Source organism: Orycteropus afer, unplaced genomic scaffold, assembly GCF_000298275.1.
Source record: "Orycteropus afer afer isolate SDZICR_OR568_19922 unplaced genomic scaffold, OryAfe1.0 scaffold00020, whole genome shotgun sequence".
Classification (NCBI taxonomy): Eukaryota; Metazoa; Chordata; class Mammalia; order Tubulidentata; family Orycteropodidae; genus Orycteropus; species Orycteropus afer.
This window is the reverse complement of record NW_006921607.1, coordinates 10,199,666-10,210,859: the sequence shown is the minus strand read 5'-3', so window position 1 is coordinate 10,210,859 and position 11,194 is coordinate 10,199,666. Positions and strand designations below refer to the sequence as shown.

At 35.2% G+C, this 11,194-nt stretch overlaps 1 protein-coding gene across 1 annotated transcript in view; it reads right to left on the bottom strand.

The window, feature by feature from the left end:
* Positions 1-11,194, bottom strand: part of ITCH (itchy E3 ubiquitin protein ligase) — a 140,778-nt gene that overhangs the window by 35,710 nt on the left and 93,874 nt on the right. Inside the window, exons 10-13 of the mRNA XM_007934730.1 lie at positions 10,989-11,073; positions 8,716-8,844; positions 5,634-5,706; positions 4,310-4,381 (exon numbers count right to left, since the gene is read on the bottom strand). Coding sequence (XP_007932921.1) covers positions 4,310-4,381; positions 5,634-5,706; positions 8,716-8,844; positions 10,989-11,073 — 359 coding nt within the window. The remainder of the gene's footprint in view (positions 1-4,309; positions 4,382-5,633; positions 5,707-8,715; positions 8,845-10,988; positions 11,074-11,194) is intronic.

Sequence of the window (11,194 nt, the reverse complement as noted above, 5' to 3'; positions counted from 1 at the left end):
GGAGGAAGTGGGAGGGGAGCTGTTGCATTGTAAATTTTGGTCAATGACATGAGACAAAGTATATTATGTGAACTGCTGTATGAAAAGTGAGTTTACGCTGTAAATCTTCACCCAAATCAAAATAAAATTAAAAAAAAAAGAAAAAAAGCATACATGAAGAAAGCAAATGGGTCATTAAAAAGGAAGAAAAGACCAAAATAGATGTCAAAAGGGATGCTAAAATTTGCTGTTAAGTGTAGAGTACCTAAAGAGAATGGAAGAATGTTGAAGGAAAAGAACTAAACAGAAGATTTCAAAGGACAGCTTGACAATACAAGGTAAAGTACTATAATGAAACGTGCAAAGATTTGGAGTTAGAAAACCCAAGGAGAAGAAAACCCAAAGAGAAAAACACGCTTTGCATTTCTTGAGTGGAAAGAACTGAAGAAAAATATTCAAGCCTTCACTTGCAACACTGAAGGATTCAAAGGGCAAAATGCTAAAAAATGCAGGAAGCATCAAAAAAAGATGGAAGACACAGAGTCACTGTACCAAAAAGAACTGGTCGGTGTCCAACTATTTCAGGGAGTAGCATATGATCAAGAACGAAGGTACTGAAGGACAAAGTCCAAGCTGCACTGAAGGAATTGGCAAAAAACAAGGTTCCAGGAATTGACTGAATAGCCATTGAGATATTTCAATAAATGGATGCAGCATTGGAGGTGCTCATTTGTTTATGCCAAGAAATTTGGAAGGCAGTCACCTGGCCAACTGACTAGAAGAGATTCATATTTGTGCTCATTCCAAAGAAAGGTGATCCAACAGAATGTGGAAATTATTGAACAACATCATTTATATCATATGCAAGTAAAATCTTGCTGAAAATAATTCAAAAACCGTTTCAGCAGTATACTAACAGAGAACTTCCAGAAATTCAAGCTGAATTCAGAAGCAGACATGGAATGAGGTTATCAAATGCTGATGTCTTAGCTGATGATCTTAGCTGAAAGCAATGAATACCAGAAACAAGTCTACCAGTTTTATTCACTATGCAAGGTCTGTGTGGACCATAACAAATTATGAATAACACTGCGAAGAATGAGATTTCTAGAACACTTAATAGTCCTCGTGAGGAACCTGTACATAGACCATCAAGAGGCTGTCATTCAAGCAAAACAAGGGGATACTGCATGATTTAAATTCAGGAAGGGTGTGTGTCAGGGTTGTATCCTTTCACCATACTTATTCAATCTGTATTCTAAAGAAATAATCAGAGAAACTGTACTATATGAAGACGTATGTGTCATCAGGATTGGAGGAACAACCTGCAATATGCAGATGACACAATCTTGTTTGCTGAAAGTAAAGATGACTTAAAGCACTTACTGATGAAGATCAAAGACTACAATCTTCAGTATGGATACACCTCAACATAAAGAAAACAAAAATCCTCACAACTGGACCAGTAAGCAACATCATGAGAAATGGAAAAAATATTCAAATTGTCAGGGATTTCATTTTCCTTAGATGCTCAGTCAACATTCATGGAAGCAGCGGTCAGGAAATCAGACATTGTACTGCACTGGGAAAATCTGTTGCAAAAGACCTCTTTAAAATGCTGAAGAGCAAAGATGCCACTTAGAGGACTAAGGTGCACCTGACCTAAGCCATGGCATTTTCAACTAACTCACATGCATATAGAAGATAGAAAACGAAAAAGGAAGACTGAAGAGTCAATGCCTTTGAACTGTGGTGTTGGTGAAGAATACTAGAAATACCATGGACTGCCAGAAAAATGTGTCCTGGAAGAAATATGGCCAGAATGCTCCTTAGAAGTGAGAATGAGCAGAGTTTATCTCACCTACTTTGGTCATGCTGTCAGAAGGGACTATTCCCTGGAGAAGGATATCATCTTTGACAAAGTACAGGGTGAGCAAAGAAGGGGAAGACTGTCAATGAGATGGATTTACACAGTGGCTGCAACAATGGGCTCAAGCATACCAAGGATTGTGAGGATAGAGGAGGACCAGGCAGTGTTTCATTCTGTTTGTTGTACATAGAGTTGCTATGAGTCAGAGCTGACTTGATGGCACCCAACAAGTGGTGGGGGGGGGGTCCAAAGAAACAAATGGTCAACAAGCACATGAAAAGATGCTCAACATCATCAGTCATAAGAAAATGCAAATCAGAAACCCAATGAGGTATCACTTCATCTCTAAAAAGTTGACAACGATATAAAAAAAATAATATTAAAAAAAAAGAAGAAATACAACATGTGTTGCTGAGGATGTGAAGATATTGGAATTCTCATCCATTCCTGGTGAGAATTTTTAATAATAGCTGCTATGGAAAACAGTTTGGTGGTTCCTGAAAAAGTTAAAAGTTATGACCCACCAATTCCATTCCTAAGTATATCTCAAAACAACTCAAAGTAGGAATGCAAACACTGATACATGTACACCAATATTCATCGTGGCACTATTCACAACAGCCAAGTCAGAAATAACTTAAGATGTCAAGCAAATGAACAAATAAACAAAATATAGCATATATATACAATGGAATATTACTCAGGCATAAAGAGAAATGAAATCCTGATACATGCTAAAACATGGATAGGCCCTGAAAACATTATGCTAAATGAAATACATTAGTAACCAAAGGATAAATATTGTATGATCCCACTTACATGAAATAGTTAGGATAGGCAAAACAGAGAGACCAAAGTTCATTAGCTGTTACCAGAAGCAAGAAGGAAGGGGTCAGGGCTATTCATACAGTTTTCCACTAATACATCAGACAGTGTTCCATTGCTATTCATAAAGTTTTCACTGGACAATTCTTTGAGAAGTGGATGGCCCCTTCCTTCTTCCGAGTCTGCCTTAGTCTGGAAGCTCCACTGAAACCTGTCCACCATGGGTGACCCTGCTGGTATTTGAAATACCGACAGCACAGCCTGCAGCCTCACAGCAACACACAAGCCACCACAGTACAACAAACTGACAGATGAGTGACAGTATATGTGCTATAAGCATGTACAAAAACACACAGAGTTAATATACACTAGAGTTCATGTATAATAGAGTTAATGGGGCAAAGTTATGGTAACTTCTTACCCACAGCCAAACACCTTGAAGGAAGTGAGTCTCTGAGCCTATGGACTCGGACTATGGTCATAGGAGACATCAAACTGAACTGGCATGACATACTACACAAAAACACTGTTCTACATCCTACTTTGGTAAGTAGCAATTAGGGTCTTAAAAGCTTGCAAGTGGCCACCTAAGATGGAACAACTGGTCTCTGCTTGTTTGGAGCAAGAAGAACAAAGAAAATCAAAGATGCATGGAAAACAATTAGGCCAAGGGACTAGTGAACCACGCAAAAGCTCAGCCAACTTGACTCTGAGACCCAAAAAACTAGACTGTGCCTGGCTACTACTGTTAACCACTCAGATAAGGGATCAAAATAGAAGATCCTGAATAGAGTAGGAGAAAAATGTGGAATAAAACTCAAAATCATAAAAAAAGATCAGCCTTACTGGTCTAATAGAGACTGGTGAAATCCCTGAGACTATTGGCCTCTAGTCACCCATTAGGCCTGGAATTGAACTCACTCCCATGGCTTCCAGCCAGACAACAGATAGGCCTATAAGGTAAACATTTATACCAGGTAGGTATACTCTTTAGAACAATCAATCATGGGAGGTCAGAAGGGCAGCATTCATTAAGGGAGACAGCTCAGAGGGCAGGAATGCACAGGAAAGAACACAAGGAAGAGGTAATTACCAGGATGAACTGGGAAGACAGTTGCTACATTATGGGAATTGCTATCAATGTCATGAAACAAAATGTGCAAGAATTGTTGAACGGAAAATGAATCTGCTCTGTAAATTTTCACCCAAATCACAATTTATAAATAAATAACATTAGCTTATTGTAAAATATGCAATTAATGTAGGATGTAAAAACTAAATCTTCCCTTTTCTACTCATCCAACATCATTCGTGTGGATATTTCCAGACTTTTGTCTATTGAATCTATTTTCTTACTTAGGTATTTATTTCAAATCAAATACTTAGCTTAGAATAGAAACCTGAAATTCAGTAAGTACAGTACACACATACATGTACACACATATGCACATGCAAAAAAACTGTTGGCATTTTCCTAAATGCTAAGTACTAAAGTACCTGGCAATGAGATTGGATTAAAAATTTCAAAGACTCTAACTCAAAGAACTCCAAACTATTCAGATTATACTATCAATATCAGGAGGAGGTCTTGGACTGGAAGCCAGAACACAAACTATTGGTTCAATGCAACAGTACCTGCTGAAAGGAATCTTCAAACAATGTTTTTCTTGTCACTGTAATCTTTATATGCTGAGGCATGGCCAGTTGCTGAAATAAAATGATGTAAGTCAATTTGCATCATTAAAACAGCCTATCAAAAAACCAGAAGGGGGAAAGTTTATTTATCTTTATCTTTGCATAGAAAAACAAGTATGACTATAAATGTGAATTTGTATTCAATATTGTTTAGGAATGCATTTGTGAACATTCATGCTAATTTTACTTTATTTAATAGCTAGCTATGTGAGAAACAGAAGAAAGTAAGTTTCCAGAGGCACAAGTGCTTATTTAAAAATATGGGTCAAATAAAACTTAATTTTCAAAAGGGTAATTTAGATTCTTCTTGTTTGCATGTTGTTGTTGTTATGTGCCATCGAGTCGGACCCGACTCATAGAGACGCCTCTTTGGGTTGCCAAGGCAGTATCACTATGGAAGTACATTGCCCAACCTTCCTTCCAAGGAGTGGCTGGTGGGTTTGAACCACCAGCCTTCTGGTTAGCAGTCAAGTGCCTTAGGCACTATGCTACCAGAGCTCTTGTTTGCATAGGCCCAGTTAATTACAAGAATTTTTAGTTTCAAAATATTCCTCATAGTAATATTTTGATCAGTGGTTCATTTTATTTAGAATTCACAGAAAAATCATTAATTCACTGAATGTTTGACCAAAAAACCAACTCCTCTGCCATCAAGTCGATTTCCACTCATAATAACCCCACAGGACAGAGTAGAACTGCCCCATAGGGTTTCCAAGGCTGTAAATCTCTATGGAAGCAGACTGCCTCATCTTTCTCCCACAGAGCAGCTGGTAGGTTTGAACCATCAACCTTTTGGTTAGCATGTAAATGTGTGAACCACTATGCCACTAGAGCTCCAATGTTTCTTTACACCTCAAAAATAGCTGATCACATCTGGAAAAAATACTCTGAATATAGATGTATCTAACAAAATGCTTCTGCTTATTTTGTATCAAATGTCTGATATGAAAGGGACTAGTTACAATTTATACACCAGAAAATGTTTTAACTTATGTTTGAAGATTTTTGTAATTTGTAAATCATGGTTTCTGCAGAAAGGGTACAATGTGTTCTTATTCAAATGATTTCAATTTATTCTGCTGGACAACAGAACTCACAAATTATCTAACTGATATATCTATTTCTTTGTCCTTTGCAGGTGAAAGGGATTCTAATGCTTCCCATTTTATCTGCTTTTTTATGGGTTACTATTTTCACCATCACTGTGTAATATAAGCAGCGTAACAAAGGAAGTGGAGTAAAGAAATCCAGTCCCAATACTAACCTGACACCAGAACCGGAAATACTGAACCTTTGCCTTGAAGTCCCGAACATAGGCTATCTGTGGTCCATTGTCTCTGAGGAAGAAAAGTGGTTAACATGATATATACAGCTGCTTGTCAGAGGTAGCTGAAGGAAACACACATACTCTCTCCCCTCAGTACTTAGCAAATGCAAAAATACCCTAAGTATACCCCTATACAACTCTCATTTATATTTTTTTTTTAGTAATACTTCCCAAAAACTATTTTTAGGTAACAGAAGGTAATAAACTTCAATCTTGTTAAAGCAATTGTTACAGGATTTTCTGTCATATGCAACCAAATCTAATACTAACTAGTTAGCCTGCAGGACTAGCTAACGGAGTAAGTTTCTATCTCTGAGTGTGCTGCCTACTCCAACATCCATTCTCTGTGTACTTAATTGACATACCTTGATATTTAACTGGGCATTCTGCCCACTAAGAGAGAGACTATATTCTCCAGTGCTGCCATATGACTAGATTCTGTGTAGATTCTGTGGAAGTGCTGTTTAGAACTTCTAGGATGATTCTTTAGAGAGAACTGAGATAGATGGAAAGGATTTGATTTTATTTGTCTTATTTATCTATCATGGGATCTCCATGAGTCAGAATGGATTCCATGGCAAACAACACCTACCTACTTACCTATCGTCAAACTGTCCTTACTGTATATTCCAACCCAGAGTGTAACAATAACAGATGAAGTTATCACAAGGTAACCTTGAGAAATAAAAGCATGCACTGGGATGAAAAACAAAAATAAAGAAGCTTAGAGTGCCCAAGCTAGCCCTGAACTTCATACCACTGGCACTACTTGCTCTTTTCCTTGGACTACTTCTAATTTCATTTCTGTTCATTACTAATACACAAAAAACAAATTATTTTTGTATATTGACTTTTATCCTGCAACAATGATGAATTTACTCATCAGTTCTAGTAATTTTATCTAGATTCCTTAGGATTCTCTATGTACACAACCATGTTATCTGTGGAAAACAAAACAATTTGATTTCTTCCTTTCCAATCCATATACAGGTTTCCTCTGCTATCCCTAAATTCCTATAAAACCTTTTGGAAGCCAAACTGGTACACAGTAAAAAAAAAAAATTAATATTAATTTATATGGAAAAAAATTTTGAGCATTCTCAGACCCCCAAAATAATCCACCAAATCAACATACAGTCTTTAAAGACCCAGTTCAAAGCTATGGCAGCTTGATGCAGAGATGCTGAGCATAGTTCCCAGGGAAGGAGTTTGGCAATGACACTGTCACTGCTCAATGTGTGCAATGCTTCTTTAAAAGCGTGCTGCAAAACAAACACTGGATGCTATTTTCGCTTTATTTCTTAAAAGGGAAAATCCTTTTCAGATTTTTTTCAGTTAGTGAAAACATGTAATAAACTACGTCTTTCATAAAAGCAAGTAGCATGAAGCAAATTTTTGAAAACGGGGGATACCTGTGTTTTGTTTCGTCGCGCTGGCTAGGACTACTCATATATGACAGTAGATACCATTGTTTCTGTCTTGCTCTTAAGGAATATTTCACCATTAAATGTAATGTTGGCTATAGGTTTTTCATGAATGCTCTTTTCCCAGGTAAGAAAGTTTACAAGTTGAGAGTTTATCATAAATTAGTATTTTGTCAAATACTTTTTCTGAAATGATTATTTGATTGTTCTCTTTTAATGTGTTAATATGGTAAATTAAACTGATTGTTACTTGTATGTTAAATCAATCTTGAATTCCTAAAATAAATTTCACTTCGTCATAATTTCATATCCCTTTTATAAACTGGTATATTTAATCTGCTATTATTAAGGATTTTTATACCTATGGTCATAAAAATATCAGTCTATAATTTTCTCTTCTTACACTGTCTTGTTAGATTTTCATATCAAGGTTATAGGAGACTCATAAAGTGAGTTGGGAAGTATTTCCATCTCCTTTATTTTATGAGTATGTTTGAATAAACCAGAATATTCTTTATAGGAAGTTGTTTAGTTATGGCTCAATTTCTTTACCATATATAAGACTACTGAGATTAACTATTTATTCTTATGTCCACTTTGGTAACTTGTTTCTTTTTCAAGGAATTTGTCCATTTGATCTAAGTAGGTTGTTCAAAATACCCCTCATTATCTTTTTACATCTGTATTATCTGTAGTGATGTCCCTCCTTCGTTTTGACATTGGTAATTTATGTGTTCTTTTTTTTTTTTCCCCATGAGGTGTACTAGGGATTTATCAGTATTATTAATCTTTTCAAAGAACCACCTTCTAGCTTGGATTTCTCTTCTTTAATTTTAATTTCATTAATTTCTGCTTTTATTTTTATTACTTCCTTTTTCTACTTTCTTTGGGCCTAATTCACTCTTCTTTTACTAACATCTTAAGGTAAAAGCAAGACCACTGATTTTATGTCTTTCTTATGTAGGTTTTTAAAGCAATAAATTTTCCTCTAAAGACTACTTTACCTATATCCCACAAATTGAGAAATCTTCTACTTTTACTATTACTCCGTATGATGTATTTCCTAATTTCTTTTCTCAATTCTTTCTGACTCATGGATTATTAGGCTGTGTAAGTCTCACTAAACTATTTTCAAGTGATGGAGATAAATATAGTTCTATCTTATATAAGTCATTTTATTTTGGTGTTTTCTGTTGTATGTACCCAAATTTAATTGTAATATGGAACGATACAACAGTTGTCTCTTTATGACTTACTTCCTCATCTACATCATTTCTGTATTGCATTAATATTTAAATGCTGTGATTTCCAACTTTCTCCTTTAAATCTGAAAGTATTTAATATGTAGAAAGTATAAAGTTAGAAAATAATAGGAATGAAAGAAAATAATCAGGCAGTAACAGATAGTAATGAACATGAAAGTCCCTACGGAAAATATTCATGAGAGAAAAATACAAAATATCTATAGTGTACAGAGACCACTGGCAAGCCAACTCAAGAAACAGTAAGACTTGCATTTCCTGCTAATTCAGATGTATATATTAAACTCTGAAGAACTAGTCTTACTTTTAATCTACAACATTTAGAAAACTTACAGGGCAGACTTTCCTGTGCGGGGATCTATGTAGGTTGTTGTTCTTCTATTGTGGTCCACAAAATACGGAATTCCATCCACAGTGAATCTCATTTCCCAGCCTTCTGGTAAGGGCTTTTCATTTAATTGACTATAAGATACATGACAAAATATAAATCAAATGAAAAATGTTAGAGCTGGCTTGTTTGCCAAAACAAAAACTATAAAGATGTAGTAGAAATCTTTTAGAACACCATTCAGTACAGAATTTCTCATTGTCTAGTAGATATCTCTATCTGGACATACTATAAGCACCAACTCAACAAGCCCATCAACTACCATTTAATCTTCACTATTTACTTTGTTTGTGTTCTCCATCTACCAAAGAACCAAAACCCACTACTGCTGAGTCAATTCTGACTCACAGCAACCTTATAGAGCAGAGTAGAACTGCCTCCTAGGGTTTTCCAAGCTGTATATCTCTGAAAATAGACTGCCACATCTTTCTCCTGTGGAGCAGTTGGTGGGTTCAAACTGCTGATCTTTCAGTTGGCAGCTGAACACTTTAACCACTGTGCCACTAGGGCACCTTATCTACCAGATAACTCACCCTAAACATCTTGTGGTAACCAAGCTCTGCTCCTTCTGACTAAGTTCATTCCTACTTTCAATCTCAAAAACCATCCTTTTTAGTTTTATTCACCACTTACCTAAATTCCCAACAGCTACCTAAAGGCTTTTTCTGTCTCTAGGAACTCTGGTCGTGTATTGGTTAAGGCATTTGGCTGCTAACCACAAGGTCAGTGGTTTGAACCCACTAGCTGTTCTGTGAAGAAATATACAACAATCTGCTTCTGTAAAGATTTACAGCCTTGGAAACCCAATGGAGGTTGCTATGAGTCACAATCGTCTTGATGGCAGTGAATTTTTCTTTTTTTCTTGAGTTTTGCTCTAGTCTTATTCTCATATTCCATACTTCTTACAGAACTATTTTTCTAAAATACAGTTCTGATCAAATAATGGTTCTCCATAAGGTCCTATCATTATCACCAATACCATTAGTAACATCTAAACTCCTCCACTTGACACTAATTCTGCCTCTATACTCTGATCCCAATGTTACTTTTCAGATTTATCTCCCTAGCCCAACCCCAAAGTCCCTTACATGAACTCTAGCAATGCTCTCTTATTTCTATTTTATTTTCAAAATGCCACTACTACAATCATAAAACACTATGTGGGAAAATGTAAACATTTAACCAAACGTTATTTCATTTTCATTTGGAAGCTTTCAACCTTCCTTAAATAAAACTATCAATATTCTGTAAACTATATCAAAAGTTAAAACTATTTTGCTATATTCAAATATCTGAATGCAATGTCACACACACCATAAATTTTAAGAAGATGATGTTAAATGCAACTACTTTTCATTTGTTGTAATTATATAAAACCAAATAAATTAGAATGAACTAGTCATCTGTGCTATTTATTAAAATATGAGTAATTTTAGCTCTAAAACGTTAAAGGTCCAAGAAATAACAAAAAAAAATGGTAGCAAATTACAGAAAGGTAACTTTGTCAAATCTATCCTTAGAGAATTTTAAAGAGAAAACTTAAATGTTGCCTTTGAAACTCTTCTTTCCTCCTGTTTTAAAACTGAAAAACCCTCTAGCAGTCTGATAAATGCACAGTATTACATACTGCATAGTATACCAAAAAAAAAAATTAATTGTATACATATAGTTTTTAAAGCATTAAAAAGATAAACTTGCGGTAATATTCTCTTTATCAATGCATTAACTACCAAATTCTTATGAAGACTAAGTAATGATGTATATAAACAATATTTTGAGACATCTGCAACAACCAGAATGATACAAAAATACCTGGGATCTCTACTGATGGCAAAGTCCTAGGCATTATTAATTTTACTATGGTTGTAGCCTACATTCATAACAGAAAGAAACAATTTCAGTTAAAGGTTAGTGAAAATGCTTACGTAATTTTGTTTTTCCTATCTAAATCACATATTCCTTGAATTTTTTCCAGTGATTCTAAGTTAAGAAACCCTGTTTTTGAATGATTAATCAGTGTTACTATTAACCTTAAGTAGGTATTTCTGGATATATAAGTATATTCTCATTTATCAGTGAAAACTTATCTTTCCAAAGTATGTGACAGACTGAAATTAAGGCCTTTGAGAAAAGACTGTAACTGATCCTCTTTATAACTGAGTCAGAAACAAGGCACACATCTTTAGGATGTTACATCTAGTAACTTTAAAGCTCTTACCCTTGACTTCTGGGGTCTTCCCACTGTGTAATACGAGTGTTGTGGTTGACAAAATATACTCTGCCATTGCTGTCTGTTCTTTTCTCTTAAATAAAACAAAGCATTAGAGTTGGCATAGTCTTCTTTCACAAATTAAAATAATATAATTAGCTCAATTTGCCCATTTCTTATTGCACTGTTGAAGTTTTTAAATCACAACTTTATAT